General features: G+C 56.9%; 1 protein-coding gene across 1 annotated transcript; it reads right to left on the bottom strand.

Moving 5' to 3' along the window:
* Window positions 1–1,300: 1,300 nt before the first annotated feature.
* Window positions 1,301–24,694, bottom strand: ONECUT3 (one cut homeobox 3). Its single transcript, XM_027791492.2, has 2 exons — window positions 23,650–24,694; window positions 1,301–3,335 (listed from the first exon to the last, which is right to left on the bottom strand). The coding sequence occupies exons 1-2, from the start codon at window positions 24,677–24,679 to the stop codon at window positions 3,043–3,045; spliced, it is 1,323 nt and encodes a 440-aa protein (XP_027647293.2). The 5' UTR covers window positions 24,680–24,694; the 3' UTR covers window positions 1,301–3,042.

Genomic DNA, 24,694 nt, shown 5'->3' on the forward strand with positions numbered 1-24,694 from the left:
AAATCCGTGCCTTTGGAGAGCGGAGGTAACAGTGAGTCTTTAGGATCAAAGCAGAGGAGCAAAGAAATGGCCACACACCTTTGGTACAAGAAAAAGGCACTCATCTACCACACTGCCATCCCGGAGTCGCTCGCTTGCCTTCTCCCTCACTCTCTAGGGATCTGGGGGGGCTGGGGGGGGCTGGGGGGGGGGGGGGGGGGGGCTCTCGGCCAGGGTAGGGGGGGCTCTCGGATGGCCCCTCTGCGGGGAGCAGGGAAAGTGGCGTTTCCAGCACAGACCAGACAAGGCAACAAAATCTTTGGTATCAGACGTGATTTTCAAATCACAAAAATTGAAAACTCAAGTGAGGTAGCCTTTATTCTCGGGTTCTCACTAGAAATGTCTTTGCATCCTTGAGGGCCTGTGGCATTTACTCTTTTTTTTTTTTCCTTTTATTTTTTTCTTTTCTTTCTTTTCCTTTTTTTCCCTTTTTTTTTTTTTTTTTTTTCCTGTGTGTTTTTCACTTCCCAAACCAAGGCCCCCTTCCTGGCTTTTCAGCCCTTGAATACTACTCGATGGGGTTCAGGAGTCCACCACCATCGTCACCACGTCACGACAAGACAAGAAGAAACAACGTTAGGGGAAAAAATTAGTGGCGGGGAGTGGGGTCCTGGGGGGATGAGATTTGCTTTGCCATTAGTTTTTGGGTTGTGATTGGCAAAATACGCTGCGGCACCTGCCCCTTCCCGCTCCTTCCCTCTCTCCCACGCTCTCCTTCCAGCAATAAATTGGTTTAGTTTGGTGTGACCGTGTCCAGTCCGACACCCCCAACCCCTCCGCCACCCACCTACCCCAGGAGCTCTTTGGTTAAAGGTGTCCTCTAACCCCACTGGTGACCACGGCTGGTCAGGGCTTCATGTGCAGGGTTGTTTTGTTTTGGGGTTTTGTTTTTTTTTTCATTCTTTTGTCCTTTCTTTCCTCTTTTTTTGGGGTGCTTTTGGGGGGTTGGTTTTTTTTTTTTTTGGTGAACACATACACTTCTTTTTTTTTCCCATTTTTCCTTCTTTTCAACAAGGTGCCTTCCTGTTACACAACTGATCACTCTCAAAGTAAAGTGAATCGAAGAAACCATAGCGCTAGAACACAGATGGTACTATTTTACCCGCATAAATTCAATAGTGTCCTTTTTTTTTTTCCTTTTTTTTTTCTTTTTTTTTTTTGGTTGACGGTTGGTTTTGGAGGATGGTTTTTTTTGTTTTGTTTTCCCCAGGTGGTGGAGGGAGGAGGGGACCTTGCCTCCCCCTCCAACCCCAAGCTTCTCCCAGCCCTCCCCTGTCCCCGGCAGCACCTCCTGCTCCTCCGAGGACACCCCAGATTGGCGAGGAGCCCACGGGTCAGCTGGGATGAGGGCTGATTCTAAGGGTTTGCCCTCATGATTGCTTTTTTATATGGCACAAGTCACCATCGAGAGCTCGGAGGAAACGATCGTTTTGAAGCTAGTACCATTGCTCCAGAAATTCGCGTTTTAAGGCAGGTTGTTAATTGGCACAAAAAAAAAAACAAACCAAAACATCTGGCGTCTTTTTGGTAAGTTGCCGGTCTTTGCGTTGAGCTTGTTTGGTTGTGGTTTCTGTGATTATTCCTTTCTCTAGGTTGGTTTTTTTTCCCTTTCAATTTCGTCGGGGAGTTTTCCCCCTTCCCACACCCAGGGCTGGATTTCACCACCAGATCCCTCGGATTTTTCTTTTCCCACCGTACACCGATGTTGGTTCCCGGGAGGGAATTTTTGTTGTTGGGTTTTTGGTTTTGTAATTTCTTTGGTAACAGAGATGAAGAGGGGGGGCGGAAGGGGGAAATAGTGTGTGTCGAGGGGTAGATGGGGCAAGACAAAAAGCCAACACATCTGCTTTGTCTGTGTCCATTCCTCAACCGAAAAGTGAACCAGAAATCCAGCAGTGAATGGTGGAGCCAGTCACCAGGAAAGGTCAGATCCTTCGCTCCAAGTCTCTCCTCCCGTCTCCTTTCAAACAATTTTTTTTTTAAATACCCGATTTCTGTAGCTAAAATGTGCTTCTTTGACCTGCTTGGGCGCCAGGCAACGCGGTGCAGCCGCGGTCCCCTTCCGGCCGTGGCGCTGGGGGATGCTCGGGTGCATGGAGGCGGGCGGCCATGGCGAAGTGTCTCCTTTGCCATGGAGTTTCTCTGGGAGGGATCTGGGGACAGGTGCTCTCGTGGGTTGGGGGGTGTGTGTGCATGGGGGGCAGGGGATGGGTGCTCTTGGGGGTGACTGGGGAGCGGGGAGGGGTCGGAGGAAGACGCTCGTGGAGGAGACTGGGGCTACAGAAATGCCCTCAACCAGGTTTTCAAACCCCCGTGTGCCGATGGGAGAGGGTCTGGCTGCCGTGGGGAGCCCCGCTGCACCTCCGGGGGGGAAAAGCGACAGCAGCTGGAGACCTGGCAGGAGCCCGGTCACCCTCCAGGAACATGGGGAACATTTTCCCTGCTCATCCTCCTTCAAAACAGGAGGGGTTTGGCCCTGGTTCGGTGGGGTTGTGCCAGAGCCCAACCCCATGACTCCGCTTCTTGTATCTCCCCGACCTTTACCCCTCCACCGCAGGAGCCGTAAGGGTGGCTGTGGCAGGGATCAAGGGCGGGGGGGGGGGGGGGGGGGCGCAGGGTGTGTCCCTCTCCCCAAAGACCCTGGTGAGCAGGTGAAGACAAGGTTCTGTGGTCCCCAAGGACCAGGGACGCTTCCAAACAGCACCTCGCCCTCCATCCCACGTCATTCCTCACTCCACACAGGTTTCCTCCGAGCCCTCCGGGGGATGGAGCTGACCCAGCTGCAAACTCTTTCCCTGCTCCACGAGCTGGGAGGACGTGACAGTGGGATGTGGCACGAGGCCCATGTCCAGGGGTGATGCCCAGCTGAGGGTTTGGGAAGCTGATGGACTGGCAGCATCCAAAAGCACCCACCCCGCTGGGCTCGGGACATGCATGTGAGTCTGGGGTTGGCTTTGTCATGAGGAGGATGTCCAGAAAGGGACAGGGAGGGCTGGGGGGACATCATGCTTTGGAGAAAGTGCTTGTAGAAGAAGAGGGGACTCCGGGGTTGGTGCCTGGCTCCTCCTGCCAGCGGTTCATACATCGTCGGCGGGCATTCATGAAGAAGTTGCTGACGGTGTTGAGCTCTAAGCCCAGCTGCTGTGAGATGGTCATCTGCATCTCCTTGGATGGGCGCTTGTTCTCCTTGAAGATGGCGATCAGGGTGCGGCGCTGGAGGTCCGTGAAGACCAGCCGCTGCTTCTTGGGCTGCAGGCTCCTGTCTTTCTGCTGCTCTTGCTCTTTGCGTTTGCAAGCTAGATGTTCAAAAGAGAGAACAGGGCCATTAATTGGTGCTCACCAACCTGGCCCGCTTGTAGGTTGTCTGGCTGCCTCCCAAAAAAACAGGCCCTTCCCTCCAGTAAACCTGCTGGCTTGTTGCCCACCACTCCCTAGGCTACCTCCCTCATCTTCCTCCCTGTGCCTCCTGAGCGTCTGCTGGGATGGGACAACAGCCTCTGGTGACATCAGTACGGGAAAAGCCTGGGTGAAGCTCATCACCTCTTCAGATGCCCAGGAAAAGCCCAAGTCTTGGCGTCTCCAGCTAACCCCAGGACCAGAGACCAAGGAAACTCCTGGGCTGACTCTGCTCCCGCAGCTTGGCTGTTGGGACCTGCTCCATCCCTGTATTTTGGGGTTCATCCATCAGCCTCCCTCCCTTGCTGCACTCTGGATGGTGTCCCATTGCCTCCTCATCCCCGCTGTGGATCTCGCTGGAGGACTCAGGGAACTGGTGTCTCTCAGCCATCACATCCAGCTGCCAGCTCTGAAATGCAGGGAAGAGCCAGGGACCAGGACATTACGAAAAGGCCAGTCTGCAGTCCCCATATCCCATGGCAGACAGCCTGGAAGGGCTGTTTGTGGTTCCACCTGTTCTGGGAAGGGGTTTTCCTGCCTCTGGAGGCTGGAGATCAGCTGGAGCCACCCGAAGCTCCGGGAAATGCAATTGTCCCTGCATGCCTTCGCTGCTGGATCCTGTGGCATGTGTGTCAGGTTGAGCCAGCAGCAAATTAAAAGCCTTCCCCACAGGTTTGGCTTGAGCCAAAGGTCAGGCCAAAGGTGCTGTCACATGGAGACAGGCTTCCAAGAGCCAGGAACAGCCCCCTGACACCCCCCTGCTGCAGGCAAGGGTGGGAGGGAGGTGAGTACGCACCTTGTGGTAAATGTATGCATTTTAATTGTGGGAATATCAAGCACACTGGGTGGAAGTGATGAGAAAAGGTGCCCTTTGCTACGATGTTTTTCTAGAAAATTATAGAATAACCGAAGTTGGTGGAGGTTGCTGGACTAGTCCCTACTCAAAGCAGGGCCGACCATGAAGCTGTTGAGGTTGGATCAGGATGCTCAGGGACTTGGTGGCTCAGGACTCGGCCAGACATGTGCAGGCACTGCAGGAGCGCAAGATGCCCACGGGCAAAGTGGGGCATGGATCTGGCCCTCCAAGGCTGGGGACACGTTTCCTCCTGGAAAGCTCAGAAAAGACTGAGTAAACCATGGGCTAAAGACTTTCCAAGGGAAGTCCTGCTCTTGCCCCAGCAGTTTTCAGCCTTTGGGGTTTCTTGGTTCAGATCTTCCAGAGGATTTTGCAGGGAGGGCACAGGTCATTTGAGACATTTGCTGTTGGAACGTTGCTGGATGACAGATTTCAATTTGCTTCTCTCAGGCACTTCCAGGAGCCTCTTCGACCTGGTGCACACACCTTGGAGGGACCAGAGGCCAAGGCTGAAAGCCGCTGCCACAGCGATGGGATGGCATCTTGGGTGCACGGGACAGGTATTCCCCTTGGGCTAACTACCTTCCTGCTACACAAACACACCTCCACGGCCGGGCTGAGTAAAAGGGTAGGCAGCTGTGTCACCTAGGAGTAATGGGAGGGTGTTTGAAGTCATTTCTTCCTCACTAGAGAACAAGCAAGGTCTTCCTCTGATTTTTCTTCAGCTGGCCTGCACTACGAGTCCTCTTTACATCACCTTGAACTAACAGAAAAGGCTAGTATCCACCCCTTCCACCCAAAGCTGGGGAAATCTAGAGCTCGGTGAAGCAGATCATTTAACCAACCAATTGAGCCTTTTTTCCCTGGCTGCTGGGCTCATTCCTCGCCCTGTCCCCATACAGGTGGTGGGAGACATTGGTTCTGCTCCCACTGGGGCAGGGGACAGGAGGCACCAAGCTCGGCACAACCAACCACACTCAGTCAAAATCAGCCGTCCCTGCTAAAGACAGTTAGTGGAAAGCCTTCCCCTCCCCTTCTCCCCGCCCCCCCCCCCCCCCCCCAGGCAGGTTTGGCTGCAAACCACCATCCTTAGGGACAAGGGACAGTCTGAGCCTTGGTGGTGCTGGGGGACCCTGTCCCAGGGGTACCTTACTCAAACAGCCAGCAGAGAATTGTTTAGTGGAAACCTACCCTATGACCATCAGATGCTTGCAAAAAGAACAAACAAAAAAAGTCTTTATAGAAAATTTGACTTTTTCCCAGGCATGAATTAAACAAACAAACAAAAAGAGACCCCCAGACTCCCCCCAAACCAAACCACAAACAGAAAAAGTCCCCCCCCCACTGTACGTGCACATTCAGAGCAGCGTGTTTTCGCCCTGCTGGACCCCTCACCCACCCACCACATGCCCTCCCAGCATCCCCCCAGCATGCTTGGCTCCAGCCCTTGCTGGTGGCATGGGTGGGACCTCATGTCGATGGCGGGCACCTCATCCGGTCCCTGTGAGCATGGCTTTTGTTCTGCGTGAGTGGCACACACTGCATCTCTCTACCATATGTATATATACACCAGGTACCTACAAATGTCCGTAGGTATGTGTAAATACATCCATACCCCCACGGGACCTGCCATGTGACATGCTGACCCAGCTCTAACCCTCGCAAAGCCACCCAGATCCAGGTTGTCCTCTTGTCCCCCTGCCTCTTGGCACCCACTCCCACCAGTGGTGCTGGACAGCCAGCCTGAGACCCAGCATTTCAGCTTTTCAACCTCCTGTTCCTCCCACACACACCCCCCTCCATTCAGTTTTTAGCAGTAATTATTACAAATCAGTCTGCCATTAATAACTCAAAGCTCCGAGGCAAACACTAACCATCAGGGCCTTGCCGGTAAAACTGTGACCCAGCATTAAAGCTGGTGCCGAGTATTGCTTAGACAGAGGTGACACCCTGCTCTGCACCCCTTGATCCCCCCATTATTTTTGGCCTGCAACACCACCGGCAGCTGCATCCCACATTTCCTGTGCTCGTTTGTTTATTTATTAATTTCTTTTTCTGCTGACGCAGCCCAACACCCCTCTTCCCCAGTTCAATCTAATTACAGCTCCACACAACAAAAATCGATAGTGACGCTGGTCAGATCTATTTACGGCAGCCATCAACCCCCCAACGGAGGATCTTTTTCCTATTCCCCATCCCCCGGGCGCTGCTTTCCCAGGCAGGCTGGCGGTGGCCATCCCCGTGTCCCCGCAGGCAGCAAGGGCTGGGGACAGGGGGCAGCCAGGGGCTCTGACTCCCACCCAGGCTAGCAGAGGGTGAGGGGTTTTCTTTGTGCTTTAAACCCTCTTTTTTTCCGAGCCGCAACATCCAAACAACTCATCCTTGGCTTAATGCTGTTGCTTGTCCTTCCCAGGTCTCTGGGCCTGGCCGCAGTCCATGGGGACGGGGACACGCTTCAGGGTGCTTTCACCCCTGCCTCTGTGTTACCTCCCCGGCGAATGCCCTAAGCACAGGCTTTATTCCCTGGCTTGTCCTGCTCCTCCTGGGGCACAGGAGACCCTGGCAGTACCAGCAGCAGTAGTGGGAGAGATGGATTGGGGTCCCCCGTGGCCAGGGGAGATGCTCTGTTGGCCAGTAAAGGTTGAGCTCGCCCACAATGGAGGTCTTTCTCTCCTCTCGCCACCTCTCCCCAGCTCATTTCACAACGCCTGCACCTCTGAGACCTCCACAGCTCCACCAGGCTTGGCTGAAACCAGCCGACAAGTGCAGAAGTGACAAGGAGGGAACACAAGATGCAGTGGGATGGGGTGAAGGCACAGAACCCCTTCCTTCCACACACCGGGCACGCCAGCAATCCCAGCGGTATTTCATCCCTAAGGTAGCTGACCTGGCTGCAGGAAAACCACTGGGAGCAAAGGCAAGGAGAAAACCCTGGGGGGGGGGGGGGGGCAAGAAAGCAGGAGGAAAGACCTCTAAAAGCAGAGGCATCCCACCTGCTCTCCCCAGAGGATTTCTGCTGAGGGTTTCTGCCTCCCTGGAGACTTATGTCAGACAGAGCGCATTTTCCTTGACTTAACCTTGACAGCTCAAAGCAAAATATCTCCCAAATCATTTCTAAAGGGACATAATGGAGACAATCAAATGGCTGCTGTTCAGAACTGCGATTATGCCTCGCAGCATGAACTCCACGAAGCATTTAACTAATACCTGATAGCTTTGCAGGCTTCCACAGCCTGACAGACACTGGTTTCTCCATTATACCCGCAAACCTCTGTTTTCTCAGCCCCAGCGTGCTCTCCCTCTCCATTCACTTGCAATACAACCTGTAATTTTCTGCCCACTTTGCTTAAGTGCTGGTGATTTGTTGAAATCACAAAAGACAGCCAGGGGCTTTCAGAGCCAGCATGCTAGCTGTAAGCAAGGTTAGGGGGAAAAAAAAACCACCAGCTTTTCTCTTTTTCTCCCTGTCAAATCAGCTCACAGCAGTGCAAAGGGACTGAGGAACATCTGGGGGCTCAAAGGGAGGTGGAGGAAGGGATGGACAGGGGGTACCTGGACGTGGTCGGACAGGTCAGGACAGGTTTCTTCGGTGCAGGGGCAGGATGGGCTCTTTTCACTGGTGGGCACCGGGCTGGAAATGGCCACGAGCAAAGCTGGCTTCTCTCCATGCCTTCAAGATGGGTCTAGACCCCGGGCTGCCTCAGTTTCCCTCTCTCCTTTAAAGGGCAGAGGGATCTCAACCTCCTTCACAGGGAAGGGGGGAACTGGGTGTAGGGTTGTACAATGGGTGTTACTGGTTCAGACCCTGCCCCACTATTCTGGAAGGTTTTGGGGACTGCAGCTCTGAGCAAACTGGGATGAGCCCAGTGCCTCCCACAGCAGAGCGGTGTCTGATCCCGAGTTGAATTAACCTCATGGCATCTGCTTCCCCAAAGATGAAGCAGAGTCTGAACCAAAGATCAGGGGGCTTCATCTGCAAAACAGAAACCCTTTGATCCACAGCTGGGCCAGCCAGAGAGGTTTGTTTGACTTTTCTTTACATTGTAGGAAAAGAGCCCAAAGAGGTTTGTCACAAATAGGTTTCTCCAGTAGAAATTCATATCTTCTCTAGCTGGGCAGACTCAATGCTGATGGGAGAGTCAGTAGTGTACAACACAGGAAGAAAGAGTGCTCAGAAACCAAACCCCAAATTTCTTTTTGTTTTGTTTTGGTTTTTTTCTGAAACCTGATTTGATTCCAAAAGCTAACAAACACACAGGCAAAGGGGATGCAGTGCCAACCACACAACCACCAGCGCAGAGCCTGCTTCACACTGCCCACACCTGCAAACACCACCCTGCAACACCGCAACACTGTGATCCCCCAGACTTCAGCAGCACATGATAGAAAAACCCTTTCCAGGCTCCAGGACCTGGGAGGATTTTGACGACTGAGGTCCTGCAGCATCTGACAGCTTTGGACCACGCTGCAGTAAAAACTGCCCCGCTCTAGAAACCCACAGGTTCAGAAAACTGCGTCAGAGGCCACCCAGCGCATCAGAGATGCGGTTAGGAGCTGTGACATGTCTGTAGAGCTGCAACCTCAAGGTCCTGCTGGGTTGGAGTGATATGGTCTGGCCAGAGCTCCCATCCCTGTGCCATGTGGCCCTGCCTCAGTGGTGACAGGCTTCCCCACTGGTGTCCCCGGGAGCTGCCAGAGGATGAGTCCTGTGGCCCAGGGAGAGCCCCTGGTCATTGGTATGCAGCCAGCGCGCTGCAGGGCGAGCTGCTTCCCCGAGCCCAGCAAATTAAATCTTCCTCTGAATGCTGCAAATGAGGAGATGAGATGAGACAAAGCGTTCACCTTTGCGTTGCTGGCTGCATTTTCCTTCCCTTGCAAAGGGTTTCGGTGACTCGTTCTAGCAAGCAGCTCCAGTCAACACAAGCGGGGCTGTGAGGCATCACCAGCCACCTGCACCAACCTCCCCGGCCCATTCCCCAGCAGCCCAGGGGCTTTCAGAGCAGCACAGGTTGGCAGGCGGAGGGAAGAGACTGAAAATGAAAGCACAGGTCCTCACTCCTCTGCTTGGGCGACAAAGGTCCCACTCGAGACAGGGGGATTCAGCTGGGACCTGCACAGACTGGAGGAGACCAGCAGAGCCACCCAAACGTGCAGCAGAGCAGCGATGCCAGCCCCGCAGGACGCCTCACTTGGCTTCTCCTGCACTTCTCAAGTGTCGTCTGGTTTTTCATGGCGTGGCATTTTCAGCTTTTCCAGTGCTGAAGCAGAGGAGTTTGTCTGGTCTCAGGGCAGGTGAAGGGACACAAAGAAGCTGTGGCAGCTGCAGGTGTGCTTGGCTCCGTCCCTCCATGTCTGCCCTGTATTCATTCTTGTCCTTTCCAGGTAAGCTGCTACCAGCTCCACCAGAGCCAGCCCTGGGCTGAGCCAGCTGCAGCAGATCCCTCTCACGGACGCAGAAACAGTTTCAGATTACTTAAAAATGTGAGTTTGTTGTTAAAAGCCTTTTTTCACTTGCTTTTCTGGAGACGCTCATAAAGGGAGACCTGGTACCCCACTCTGCTTTTCTCAGCACCCAGGAAAACTGGGCTCAACCCAGTTCTGGCATCACATCTGCTGGCAGTCTTTTGTCCCATTTGTCCCATTTCCTCCCTTTCTAGGACTTTTTTTGGCCCAGGACCAGCTGCTTCTTATTGTCGCAATGGAGACCACTGCCATCACGAGCTGCTCAGTGCTCATGCTGCCAGCATGGCCCAGGATGGGACCAGCTGCCTGGTGTGAGGCAGGGCCAGGCAGAGGTGCCCTGGGAGTCCTCCTGGCTGCTCCGTTCTCTTTACTGTTCTCCTGAGTCATTGCCACTTAGTGTGACAAGAACAAATTGGTGCTAATGAAGTGCTGGAGTCAGGCAGCGCAGCAGGCAGAAGCCGGCAGTGCCGCAAGGGATGGCAGTGGCAGGGGAAGGTCGTCACCTTCTGGGAGAGAGGGAGGATGCACGGATGGGTCGGGGGGGATGGCTGGAAACCCTCCAATCCCTGAAACAGGTTTTCCTTGGAGTCAGGGACACTTGCGCTCAGCTTTGGTGTGAGAGCCCCAGCTGCAGAATCTGGAGAGAAAAAGGGAGTCTGGGGTTCAATTCATGCCACAATAAGGAAAACTGACTAACACCGGACAAGGAGCTCACCACAGGAATACGGGGCAAGTGACACCCCTGTGACCCATGTGGCTGTGGGTCCTGTGCAGCCCACCTTTGTCCTTGCTCCTTTGCACAGGAAAGGAGCAGCAAGGATCTCCCTTTGGCATCAGCACAGACTGCTGCCAAGTGACTCTCATCAGCCTGTTCCTGCACGGCTCCTCCTGCCAAACTCCCGATGCCTTCTGCAGCTCCCAGATCTGGGTCTCTGAGCAGGAATGATAAACAAATTCAGCAATCAATGAAGCATATTTCCTCAAAGTGCATGTTGCTCCTGAGCTGCTCTTGGTGGAGAGATGGTGTCCAGAGAGCCCAGAGCAGTTACCAGCCGAGGAACATTTGCTGGACAGCCAGGAAAAACAGTGTGGGGGGTGGGACAACAGTTTTCTGCATTTCCTGATTCAGTCTGGTCTCAGGTGGATTTATTGGGTGTGAGGTGGGAACCTCCCTTACAGTTTGATGGAGGCAATTCTCAGACGGCTGCTGGCTTTCTTGCTCTACAGTGCTGTGATAAACAGGAAGATCTGTAATCCTCTGGGCTGGGGCGTTGGAGGTGTGCTTCGCCAGGTTTAGGATGCTCTGAAGGCAGGTGGCATAGCCCCAGCGGGGACACCGGTTGCTCTCAGCAGTCCCTCAGCTCCAGCAGTGCGTCACAGGAGGGAAGCTTCCAGAATCAAGCCCTTCACTGCCACCAGGCCCTGTTCTGGAGGCCGCGGCACTCTCAGTTGCCAGCCCAACCTCGAGCGTAAACTGGTTCCCCACACCCAGCACGAAGCCACTCATGGCACGAGGACAGTCACCTCCACTGGGGAGGGGACTGGGGACAACGGTGGGGCCCACCACCCCGCTCTGCCGCTCTGAGGGAGTCGGGGGCTGCTGGGGCCTAGGGGGCACAGGGCAGCCGCTCCGGCCCCTGCTCCCTCAGGGCGCGTCGTCCCCCCCGCAGGCCGGCCCCGGCCCAGGGTAACACCGGGCTCCTCTCACCCCGGGGCTGGGCAAAGAGCTCTCGGCCGCCCCGGCCTCCGTGCGGGCAGTGGGGGCGGCGGGCAGCAGAGGGCACCGCCGGCCCCATGGCCCCGCCGCCATTTCGGAGCGCTGCTCCTGCCCACTGCCCCCGCGCGGCGGGGAATGGTTTATCCCGCCCCCCCCCCCCCCCGAGCCAATGGGCCGTCCCCGCCGCGCTGGCGCCCCCGTGCGGACGGACGGGCGCATTCCCCCCCCGGGGGGCGGTGGCAGTGGTACAGCTCGCCCCGCCCACCCCACCGCTAGCCAATGGCGCGTTGCGGCCGCCCCCCGCCACGACGCAGATGGGCCGTTCCCCCCGCACACACGCACCCCCGCCACTCAGCGCGATGGGCCGTTCCAGCCGCCCCGCACACATGGGGCGTGCCGGGATGGAGCGGTCCACCCGCGTCCCCGGGGGGGATAGTGACGGTGCCAAGCAGCCCCGGAGCGGCGGGAGTGGCACCGCTCGGCCCAGCTGCGGGGCGGGGAACCTCTGGCTGCCCCACGGCTGCTGTATCACAGTCCCATTACTGCCCCATGGCTGCCCCATCACTGTCCCATCTCTGTCCCATGGCTGCCGCATCACTGCTCCACAGCTGCCCCATCACTGCCCCACAGCTGCCCCGTGGCTGGCCCAGCACTGCCCATCACAGCCCCATCACAGCCCCATTGCTGCCCCATGCTGCCCAGTCGCTGCCCCCCAGGCCATCACCCCACCACCTCCATCATGGCCACACAATCCCCCTACCCCCCAGGACCCCCTGCCCCCGGGGTGCTGAGCCTGTCCCCCCACACGTGTGGGGCTGGCACGGCTGCGGCCAGCACTAAGCCAGTGACTCTTAATACACCGTTCTGGCGTTATTAGTTCAGCTCCCAAGGTATTTCCCGCAGTAATTGCACTGATCTGCCAGGGATTACGTGCTGCCGCTCTAACGATGGATGATGTTTTAATTCGAGCCAGGCACCTGCAGGGAGGGCAATGCAGGGACCGAGACCCCTGAGCACCAGGCAAGGATGCTCGAGTCTGGCTGGATGACCGTGCCGCTAGCATGGGATGGAGGGGCTGCCCAGTTGCCTGGGAGGGGGTTTAGGGTGAGGAGCAGCCAGAAACCTGGACCCCACTGGGCGACCAAGTGTCAAACGATTCCCTGGCTGGGAGCTCGGCCAGCCCCATGGCAGGGTTCTGGCATTGGGACACCAGTGATCCCAGCTGGCTGGGGTTCAGCATCCCCCCATGGCTGCAGAGCAGGTGGGGATGCTCCCGAGCGGCTGGGGAGGGCCCTTCCCAACTCCCAAATCACTGCTGGGGGATGTACAGGCAGCCTGGGCTGTGCCTGCTGTTGCTGCCCCCCAGGTCCTGCTTCCTGCCCCTCGCTGACCCCATCCTGCCCAGAGGAAAACTCCCATGGGAAAATGGCTTTTCCTTCCTCCCAGCTGAATACAGCAAAGAAACTCCACACACACACACTTCCACGTTACCTTTAAAAATGACCCCCACGCAGAGCTGTTCCTTCTGGTAAAGCAGCAATTAATCATGGCAAGTATGGGATGGATTTGTAATCAGCTCCCCCCTTCCACCACCCCCATTTCACAGCCCTGGGTATTTTGCCTGCCCCCCGCCCCCCCCCCCATGTGTGTGTGTGTGGATGGGGCCAGCGCAGCCCATTGATCCTGCCTGGTCGATTTTATTGAAACTCCCACGAGTGGCTTTAACTGCGTGTTGGATATTGCTGGCACATCAGTTTGATGGCTACGTGACCGGCGGGGAGCTCGCTGGCAGGTTTGCAGGGAGGGAGGGGAAGGGAAAGGGGCTGCAGGAGCGGGGGGGATTCATCTCGATGGAGTGGGGTTATCCCCTGGGTTATTCCCTGGGTGAGACCTGGGCATCTCCCCAAAGGTGGGAGCTTGGTTAAGGGGAATGGTTTCTGTCTGCCACGTTTCATCGCTGGCTGGGAAAGGGGCTGGGGGGGGGAGCAAAATGGGCTGAGAAGGAAAGTAGGAAAGAAAGGGGATGAGGGGAGAGAAAAGGAAAAATATAAAGAAAAGGAAGAAGGAGAAGGAAGAAAAGAAAAAGAAAAAGAAAAAGAAAAAGAAAAAGAAAAAGAAAAAGAAAAAGAAAAAGAAAAAGAAAAAGAAAAAGAAAAAGAAAAAGAAAAAGAAAAAGAAAAAGAAAAAGAAAAAAAGAAAAAGAAAGAAAAAAGGAAAGAAAAAAGAAGAGAAAAAAAGCAGAAGAGAGGAGAGAAAAGAAAAAAAAAGAAAGAAAAAGAAAAAGAGAAGAGGGAAAAGAAAAAAGAAAAGGAGAAGAAAAGAAAAAAAAGACAAATAGAAAAACAGAAAAAGAAAACAAGGAGAAGAAAGAGAAAAGGGTGGAAAGGAGAGGAGCGGGCATCCCAGCCGGGTGCTCCAGCTCCATCCAAGCCCTACGCCCAGCAGCCCCTTTGTTTTCCCCACATCCCGTCCCCCTTCCCCTTCCTGGCTGCTTCCTCCCATTCCTGCTGACCAGGGGACAGCCAAGGGACCAGGGGACAACCAAGGGACGGTCTCTGCCAGGTGACAGTGGCGCCGGGGGGCCGACTCCTCCCACCCCAGCACCCCGGGTACCCGGGCTGGGCTTCAGCACCCTCAGGAGCATCAGAGGGGCTGGCTGGAGTGAAAACATCATCCAGGGAAAGTACAAACCCGCCAGGAACCCCACTAGGACATCTCCCAGGCTGGAGGCCAAGAGAGACACCTGAGTCCCTCGATTCACCAAATGTCCCCCCGAGGTCCCTTTTCCAGGGGGGGCGATGGTGTAATGGCACCCCCGGGGCTAAAGGTCCCAGCAACCGCCTGGCAATGGTGCCAAAAATCAAAGCAATAATTTGTTTTTTACTTGGAAGCGTTGAAAGATGAGGAATGGCTGGGAATCATCCATTTGGGGCAGAAAAGACTGTTAAGTTTTGGGGAGATGCTTCCGAATTTTTTTCTAGGAGAAGCAAGCTGCTTTGAAATCACCATTATTTTGAATAAATGCCCTGATTTGCGTGACTTAGTTTTCAATTTCTTTTTTTCTCTTAGTGTGCAAACCACCCAACGGTACCCGCACCCTTTGCCACATCCTTGACTCGCCACCTCTCGCCCCGTTTCTGACCCACAGCTGCAACGCAGATGACAAACACACGACAATTCAAATTTTGTTTTGAGAAAGCAAATTCAATGCCCGACCCACTTCTGCCTGCCTGCGTGTGCGGGCAGGTGGGACAGTGGCTTTTGGGGGGGATCCAGCAGGAGCCCCCTGTACAGCAGCTCCCCTGGGAATACCCGGGTAGGGAGGGGTTTGCTGCCTTCCACATGAGAAATGTCATAAAAATCCTGAAGTTGGCCCCCAAAAGAGAACTCAAGGTGGACATTGATGCTTGGATCCATTTCCAGAAGCCTCTTGTTGAAGCCTTGGGTCCCTCTGGGTGACTCCAAAGCCCGGCAGCACAGTGCCACCGTCACACCCTTCCTCCTCCTCCTCACCCGCTGCAAGTTGGGAGGCACATAGGGAAGGGATCCCTCTCCACCCCGGAGGAGCTTTGGAAGCACAAACCACCACAGCATCGACCCCATCATTTTTTCAAACACCACATTGGAGCCAAACTGGGCCAGATGCTGGTCCATCTCCCGAGCATCCACTGAGCAAAACGCAACAGGGATCCATTCTCCATCCCAGGCTGGTATTTAACTGGTGGGGGGGCTGCCAGGCCCAGGGCAAACAAGGGACCCTTGGAAGATAGGGAAAATTTAGAGAGTAGGGCCAGAGCTCCAGAGAAATCGCAAGGGATGGGACGCTGCTTGCAGGCACTGGTGGCATTGCCACGTGCTGCTGTGCTCCCCAGCTCTGTGACAGGCACTGAGCGCCGGGGTCCCCGATGCTCTGTAGTGGGAGCAGCCGTCGCCGGCAGCAAAGCAAAGCTGTTGATGTCTCTGTCAGCCCCTGATACTATCACCCGTCAGCAGCTCCCAATACATTTGCAATTTTATCCCTAATGGAGAGAGTTTGCTCATTACCTGCTCTTTATGGGCTGAGGGTAGTGTAACTCCCACCAAGGGGCATTGCTCTCTGGACCATCTTCCAGCTTAAAGGTTTGGCCCTTTACGTGGCATCACTGAATTCCTCGGCTTTAATAACCCGCCACTGGTGCCTTTATGCACTGTAAAAGCACTGTCATCCCCACTCTTATGTGCAGGGAAACTGAGGCACAGAGGGATTTGCAGATGCTCAACCTGTCAACCCACGGCCAAGTCACAGCTTGTGTCCCTTCAGCTGCATGGTGGCACTTGGCATGGGGAGGGGAGATGAGGCTTTGGGACATTTCCCAGCGGCCAGAGCCAACCTTGCCGCAGCTTTCAGCTTCCCCAGGCTGTGTCCTCTTCGTGCCGGGCACCACTGCGGGGGCTCCTTGAGGAGACCATCACCTTTGCAGCCCTTTGAAGACCACTTTGATATGAGGTGTTTCCCCTGATTTTGGTCCATTTTGTTTTTTTATAAGGTCCCTGACAGCTAAACCTGATGCATCGGGGTTCCCAGCTGCGCCCTGCGGAGCCATGCCACACACTGAGCCCTCCCGGCACGCCGCAAGCCCACCAGCCCCCAGTATTTAGGGCTCCCTGGATTCATGCCAACAGCAGGAGACCTCAGTTCTCCTCCAATCTGGGTGGGCGACCAGCAGCCCCCTGCTCCCCTTGCTGCCTCCTCCTGCTGAGATCTGGGCTCAGCAGAGCTGCAGCGGTTATCGTCGTCTGTGCCGTCAGACAGCAGCAGAAAAAGCTGCAACTTGCTTTTCCTTCTTTTTTTAATTTTTTTTTCTTTTTGGTCAAGATATCGGGGGTTTTCCTGCTGCTCTGCAAGCAAGGAGATGGTGGCCAGTCCCAGCAAGTGCCTTCCCACAGCCGGTCCCTGCTTTCCCCTTGGCAGGCTCCCACATGGGGATTTTACAGCTCCTTCTGCCAAGCTGGGCAGGGCCGAGCCACCCCTAGCCTGCTAGGTGTGACCAGGTTTCCTGGACCCCAAAGGGGTGACTCCTGTTGGGTGATGTCTCTACCCTTGGTTTGGGAACAGAAAAAGGACAATCACAGGGATACAGAACCGAGGCAGGACGGCAAGTCCAGGTCTCCCGACAGCGACATTGTCCGACGCAGGGCAGTGGTGGTGGCAAAACCCCGGGGATGAGAAGGCAAAGGAAAGGACATCACTGATCCCAAAGGAGTGCGTACCCACAGCGGGATGGGGCTGGGGAATACAAGCATCCTTGCTGCAGCCCTGCCCAGTCCAGCCCACCACCCCTGTCCATATCCCACCCGCTGTGGGTGTATATGCATGCACCTCCTCTCACCATGCGGCATCTCCAGCCCGGCTTTCACTCTGGCAACGCATTGCCCTCTCCGTGCCTTAATGTCACCACCCGTGAAACACCCTGAACCCCTCTGAATCCCTTGCACATAATTTCTGGACCTCCTCACCTCACGCTGCAGAAACCACCAGTACTTAGACCAACGGTGCATATCCTTTACGGAATATCTATATGTTAGGATACAGTTATTAAGGTAATCCTTGAAATCCTACCCATGTCCATGCAAATGTGTCTCAATTGTAATATTGGGTCTTTATTTTTCAAATGTTCTGGCTCCTCCTTCCAGGACCAGAGAATCCAGGTTGCCTCTATGATTCACTATATTTTTTAACAACCCAAATGTTTTAAAAATCCATCATCTATTTTGCCTGTCCTTCCCTGCCTTGGTTTAAATCTTCGTGAAGATGCTTTATACCATTCCAGGTATTAACAAGATTTTTGGATTTCCATTTAATAAGCAAAGTCTTGCCACTCGATGGCCACGGTCCTGCATGGAGCCAGTCATAAATGCACGCGGCTGCCAAAACCTGCTGCCAGCTGCTCGGCAGCCCCTCGCCGCCCCGGTGCAGACCTGCATTGCTCCCGCTGCACCCACACGGCACCGCAATTGGCTGAGGATGGGTGGGATGGAGAACATTTTTGGCTCCAACTTCCCACTTTGGCTGGTTTTCAAAGCCAGGGTGCTGACCCCAGCGCCTCTGCGCTGCTGTTAGTGCTGGGCAGGAGAAGGGCAATGACTAAGAGCACATCCCGGGCTGATGGGACACATCCCAGGGTGACTGAAGCCTCAGCTTGATGCTGAGCCACAGGATTTGTGCAGCTCAGCTCCAAAAGGGAGCTGGGGCAGAGCCACGTGGGTGCGTGGATGTGGGGTGAGGGCAGATCAAAGCTGCCCGACGTCTCCGTCTGTACTCAGGGTGCCCCTCTCCCTCTGCCCGAGCCTTTCCAAGAAACCTCAGGGCATCAGGCAGAACAGGGAAAGCTCTTCCCCCACAGCCAACACGCTGCTGGGGCTGGGAGGTGATAGGTTCAGCTTCTGCTGTGGCCAGGGAGGCAGCAATTCCCATGGGAAACACAGCCTGTCCCAAGGCTGGACAGGACAGCTGGGGTCTCCAAATCCCCACCGAGCTGTGAAGCCCCAGCCCTTATAAGACAGGCTGGTGGGTTGGTTTTATTTTCATTTTTCCTCCTTTTTTTTTTTTTTTTGTTGGTGTTGCAAGTGGGCCATCACCACCCTGCCACGAACCCTTTGAAGGCTTCACAGGAGGAGACCCGCATGCCCAGGAGGTTTGTTCCTCTACACCCAGGTGATGCCACAGGGATGCTGGTAAGGGGCAACGTGCAGTGCCCAGGGCAGGGTGGGATGTCCCCAGGGCAGGGTGGGATGTCCTCAGGGCAGGACAGCAGGTGCCTGGGCCCTGCCTTGGGTCTTCTCCTGCCTTCACCTTCCCTCTCTTTCCTCCGCTTTGGCAGACCCCGCGTTTGTCCCTGGATTTGGCATTCCCCAAGGAAGCCGGGCAGCAAACCCCACGATGGGGGGCACAGCAGAGCCTCCCCGGTAGCAGCTCCTGGGGGGCACGGCTGCCCCCTCCCAGAGGCACAGGCTCCTCGGCCCTGCAACCGCATCTGAGCAGAATGAGAAAATATTGGATTTGTTTTCTGGAGAGAAGGAAAAAAAAAAAAAATCCAATATTCTGTCTGCAATCCCAGACTCCACGCCTGGTTATGGCAGGAAAATGCTGTAAATCTCCCCTTTCCCCACCAGCTGGAGAAGAAAGACTGATTTTCTTTTCATATTCTTATTTTCTCTCCTGGTTTAAGCCCCGGCATTTTGCAGGTGGCTCTGCAATCTCTTTGTTGACCAGGACTTAAACCTGCTCTCCCAGCTTCCCCGACCCCGGGAAGTCGCTTCGCACACCCTTCCCAGCAGCTCCCAGGCAGCGGCAATGAGATTTTAATAGATGTATTTTCAAATTAGTTCTGGGCCTTTCAAGACTTATCAGTTAAATGAGGTTTTTCAAATTGATTCAAAGGTCACTCTGAGAGTTTTCTCTTCTCTGTTATCTCTCCCTTATGGTTTCAGTGGCGATTGACAGGACGGAGGGAAAAAAAAATATATCACCCCCACGCTGTACGCCCAGAAAAATAAAAAATAATTTTAAAGAAGACACCCAAAGTGTGCACCCAAAAATGCGGGGGTGGCAAAAAGGCGCTGGGTTCGCCCCCCACCTCCCCGGCGCCAGCTCCACTGGGGGACTGTGGGGTCCCGGCCGGGCAGGGGACAAGGCGGCTCCCCCCACGGACACGGGTGGGTTATACCGGAGCTGCCGCCCCGCAGAGCGGGAGGTTGTTTCCTCCTGTTGGGGGGCGGGGGGGGGGGAGAAACCGAATTAATGTTTAACCGACGGGAGGTTTATTGGCCCCTTCTGACGCGCAGATTAGGAGCAAACAGAAAAACAGCCGCGGGCGGAGCGAGGCGGCCCCGCCGCGCTGATAAGGGCAGCGGCGCGGTGCGGTGCGGGGGGGAGCGGTGCGGTGCGGAGCTGGGGGCACGGAGCGGGGGCTGCTCCAGCCTGGCGGCTCCGCACCGGCGGAGCAAGTTGCCTGTTATTAACGGGCTAAAAAAAAAAATTTAAAATAATTCAAAATCATAATAATAATTTAAGAAATTAATGAAGAAATGAAAAAAAGAACGAAGAAATAAATGAAGAAATTGAAGGATTATTTTTTTTTCCGACGCGGAAAACGGGTTTGTCTCTTCTCCCACCTCCTTGCCTCGTACCCCCTTGTGCTGGGGGGGTGCTGGGCGCCTGGAGCCCCAAATTCCGGTTTTCCTCGATTTTCCAGCGGCGAATAATTCGCTCCCAACGCCACAGCCCCGCCCGTTTTCCCCCGTCGCCCCGCGGACACGCGCGGATCGAAAGCAGCGCAAGCGTCCGCGCTTTTTCCGCCGCTCTCCCGGGCCGGAGCCGTCCCGGTGCTCGGCGGGGAGGAGCCGTCGTTGGGCCAAAGTCGTTTGAAAGAGGCTGAAATTGAAACAGAACTCGTGGAAAAAAAAAATAAATAAAAATTTAAACATATCTCCCGAGTTTTTTACACAGCGGAATCCTGTCCCTGGTCCTAGCACTTCTGTGTATTAGTTCGCAGTATTAATTAGCAGCGTGAATTATTGGCGTTGCCAAAGCTCTCGGGCATTTGCCTTGGCGCAGCTCCCCGATCGTGCTCGCAGTTTCGGGGTGGATTGGGTTTTTTTTTTTTTGAATAACGACTATTCGTGCTGCAGCGGCAGTTTGCTCAGGGAAGTAAGCTCTGGGAGTAGAGGAAGAAAGAAAAGAAAAGAAAAGAAGAAAGAAAAGAAAAGAAAAGAAAAGAAGAAAGAAAAGAAAAGAAAAGAAGAAAGAAAAGAAAAGAAAAGAAGAAAGAAAAGAAAAGAAAAGAAGAAAGAAAAGAAAAGAAGAAAGAAAAGAAAAGAAAAGAAGAAAGAAAAGAAAAGAAAAGAAGAAAGAAAAGAAAAGAAAAGAAGAAAGAAAAGAAAAGAAGAAAGAAAAGAAAAGAAAGGAAAAAGAAAAAGAAAAAAAGAGAGAGAAGACAAAAGGAAAGGAAAGGAAAGGAAAGGAAAGGAAAGGAAAGGAAAGGAAAGGAAAGGAAAGGAAAAGGCGAAAAGAAAAAGAAAACAAAACAAAAAGGGAAAACGAAGGTGGGGAGCTAAAGGAAAAGCAAAATAAAAATGGAAGAGGGAAAAGAAAATGTGAAAGAAGAAGGAAACGAACAGGCGGCTGGCGGGTCCCTCCTAACCGTCGGCTCCCACGGGCAGGGCGGCCGCGTCCCCCGGCTCCGCGCCACGGGGAACACGTTGGGGCAGGAGCTGCCGGTCCCGCCGGTGAATTCCGGCCACGGCCACGCGTGTCGGGGAAAAACCCGGGAGGATGGATGAGCCGAGAGCTCCTTCCAGTCAAGGGGGAACGAAAGCGGAGCTGCAGTGTCGCGAAGGGGACAACAACGGTGTCGTCGCCCTCCTGAGAAATAATCACGAGCGAACTAGCGAATCCTGAGTGTCGGAATAGATCCCTGACGGGGAGGGGGTTTCCACTGGCGGGGACAGGATGGGAGCGCACCCAGGGACACGCGTGGTTGGAAGGCACCCACTGCTCTCCATGGGCACGCGGGCGTGGGCGCACGGGGAGCCACGCTCTCCCCACAGGACCCCACGAGAACGAAGCCGGTGCCTTTTTCTCCCCCAGGACACCGAGGGACGGGGTTGGGGAGCGGGGGTGTCACAGGTTGGGGGAGTCGAAGCCCCACTCTGCCGTGCAGGGACCCCCAAAGGTGCCACGTTGGAAGCTCCCCGCCACCCACGGGCCCTCGCAGGCCTCGGGGGGGGCGGGGGGGGGGGGTGGGGGAGCGTCACGAAGTTTGTAGAGCTGCATCTGGAGCCGTGACAGCGGGTCGCAAAGATGGATGGCCCGAGGGGCCGGGCCGGCCACCGCCAGCTGCTGCCCAGATGTTTTCCCGTGGGACCCTCCTGTGTTGCAGAGCCCCGCGGGACGAGCGGGACCGGAGGGGGCCCGGGGCGGGTGGGCGCTGCAGCCCCCCCGGCTGCGGCACTGCCCGGGTCCCGGCTGAATAATTAATGGTTCATCTGCGGACGGGGCGGCGGGAGGGGGAACTGGGGTGGAAAGAGGAGAAAAGCGGCAATTGCCATTTATAGGGGCCCGGCGTGTTTATTGATCCGCGATTTACTGACTCGGACTGACCCATCAGATGGGCTCCGCAGCCGGGCGGCACCGGGACTGGGACCAGGTCCAGGACCAGAACTAGGACCAGGACCAGGACCAGGACCAGGACCAACCTCCTCCCTGGCCGTGCCCCGCGTCTAACACCCGTTGTTTTGCTCGCCCTGGGAGGAAAAAAATCCGATCACTGCCTAGGCGGGGAAGGGATCCCTTCCCTGCTTGCCAGGGGGATCGCAGCCCCCCGGGCCCCTCCAGCCACCCAGCCCGGGGCGGACTGAAAGGCTGGACGGGTGGCCCCGGGGTGGGTCGGGGGGGATTCGCCTGCATCGATCGGGGTGGTTGGGGTTGGGGGGGGGGAACGGGACCCGGGCACGGCCCCCCTCAGCGCGACCCCCTCCCACAGAGCCCAGCTTGTGGGGGCAGCCGGGCTGGACCCTGCCACACGCGCAGGTGCGGCGGGACGGGGGGACGTCAGGAGGGAAACGAAAGCGGGGCCCGGTGGGGGGACAGCGTGGCCGCAGACACAGCGGCCAGGCCGGGGGGGGCCGCGGGTAGGTTGGGGCGCCCCCCCCCTACGTCGGGGCCCGGCCGATGCCCTCCCACGGGCGGCGTGGGGCGGCCGCGGCCCGGCTGAGCGCGGCCGGAGTCACGGCGGGGCTGGGCGGGTTGGTTTTTTTCTTTTTTTCTTTCCTTGTCTTCGTAGAAAGCAAAGAATTAAACCCTCTCCTCAGGAAATGTGGGGCTTTAATATCCCTAAGCGATGCCTCCAAGGCGCCCCTGGGCCGAGGGGAACTCGGCGCTGGGGAATAAAAACCATTTTGGGGAGAAAACCCCTTCCCCGCCGCCGCGGGAGGAGCAGCGGGGCCGGGGCTGGGGCCGGGCCGGCGGGCAGGGGCTCCCCAGCCGGGGCCACGCTTTTATCACCAACATCGTGGCTAGTATTTCAAATTTTTGGCGAGTGAGGAACCAGCCACCCCGCTGCTCAATTGGCCCGAACAACGCGGGCATTAAACGGCCGATCGCGGCAGTGTTTAAATCTTTATTTACCAGAACCTTGTAAAGCCAGGAACAATTTGCATTCTATTAACTGCTTTTCAATAGGGCATCGACTGGAACTAAAAGATGCCACTACCCTGCCCTAATTAAAGAGCAACTGAATTACACTAAATACATATGAACGCTGCTCTCCTCCATAAATAACGGCGGGCTCCTCGCCGTGCCGAGCGCCCGGTGGGCCGGACTCTGCCCGGCTCCACGGGGAGCTCGGATTTAATAAAAATAATTTATTAAAAAAAAAATCATACACGCGTGGTTTTTACCACACGGCCACCACCGCGTGTTCCCGCGGAGCCGCCGGGCACGGCGCGACGGAGCCGAGGCAAAGAAAGGCCGGAGCGGGGACGGGGACGCTCCGCCGGCCCTCGGCCCTTTCTCCCGCAGCGGCTCCGCGCAGAGCGGAGGAGCGCGGAGCCGCGACCCCCGCCCGCCCCCCGCAGTCACAGCGCGGCCGCGCCGAGCAGCCGCGTTTCCCCGGCAAACCCTCGGCCCAGCGCCGGCCTGAGCCGAGCTGGCCCCGCGAGGCCCGGAGGCACCGGGAGGGGGGCGCAGCCGGTGCCCCGGAGGAAGCGGAGCGCAGCCCCGGCGCCGCCGGCCTCCCCCCGCCCAGCCCACGGCCCCGCAGGGGGCGGTGGGGCGGCGAGGGGACGCAGCGGAGCTTCCCAGCGGTGTGGCCGCGGTCCCGAGCAGCGGTGCCAAACCGACGGCGCAGGAGCTCGGCGGGCGGCCGGGGCGGCGGGGCTCCCTCCCCTCCCGCCGGCGGGAGCAGGCCCGGGGCGGGGGGGGGGGCCTGCGGTACGATTCGCCTCCGGTATCAGCCCCTTCCCTTCTTCCGCAGGCTTCGCGTTGGCTCGGTCCCCCCCGGCCCAGCCCCAGCCCTCACTCGTGGTGGCACCCCGAGAGCCAGGGGTCCCCACGCGTGTCCGCAGCACCCCTCAGCCCCCCGCCCGGAGGTGCGGAGCGGACGGCCGTGGTCGCAGACCGTGCCGTGCCGTGCCCTACCTGCCAGCCTGAGCGCCGACATCCTCTGGAACTCCGGCTCCTGCAACCATTTCCACATCCTCCGGAAAGTCTCCCGGCCCGACTTGAGCTTACTCCAGGGCTTGGGGTTCCGCAGCAGGTCCGAGAGGGTCCCCTGGGAGCGGCACAAGATCCTCTGCGCGAAGATCGCCTGCGGGATGCTGTAGCGCTTCAGCTCGGCTGTGATCCGCTGGGCCACCTCCTTGGTGTTGATCTCCTCCACCTGCCCGGAGCCGCCGGGCTGGGAGCCGGTGGCCGAGGCCTGGCGCTCCCGCTCGCCCAGGAGGGACCCGCCGGGCTGGGCGTGCGGGTGGCCGTGCGGGTGCATCCCGTTGAGCGGAGGCATCATGGCCGAGCTGGGGGCCGCCAGCCCCCGCGCCAGGTGCTCCTCGCCCCGGGACAGCATCGCGGCGTGCGAGTCGAAGCCGTTGGGCGAGAGCATCTTCTCGTTGGGCAAGTGGCCGCCGGGGCCGTAGGGGGCCAGCGGCTGCTGGGCGTTGTGCAGGCTGCCCAGCCCGTTGGGCAGCGGCGAGAGGGGCTGCCCCATGGCCGGCATGTCCTTGGGGTAGTGGCTGTAGAGGTTGCCCATGGAGGCCAGGCTCCGCTCGTCGCGCATGAGGGTGAAGCTGCCGCTCACGTTGCCGGCCAGGCGCTGGTGCGGGTGGTGGTGGTGGTGGTGGTGGTGCGGGTGGTGGAACTTCTCCGAGACGGTGGAGATGGGCGGCAGGTGCTGCAGGGGGGTCAGCGTGGTGTAGGTGCTGCTCAGGCTCATGCCGGAGGGTGACTCGCAGGACATGCTCATGGCGGGGTGCAGCGGGGCGGCCAGGCTGTGCTCGGCGCGGTAGTCGCCCCCCTCCAGGATGGAGGCCATGCCCGAGACCATGGCGGGCCGGCCGTGCGGCACCAGGTTGCGGTGCGAGCCCTGCCGCCCGTGCGCCGGGCTCAGCAGCTCGGCGGGCTGCGAGTGCGGGACGCCGTGCAGGCTGCCCAGGTTCTCCATCGCCAGCTCCATGGTGGCCGCCGGGCT

Source organism: Falco peregrinus, chromosome 5, assembly GCF_023634155.1.
Source record: "Falco peregrinus isolate bFalPer1 chromosome 5, bFalPer1.pri, whole genome shotgun sequence".
NCBI classification, from domain to species: Eukaryota; Metazoa; Chordata; class Aves; order Falconiformes; family Falconidae; genus Falco; species Falco peregrinus.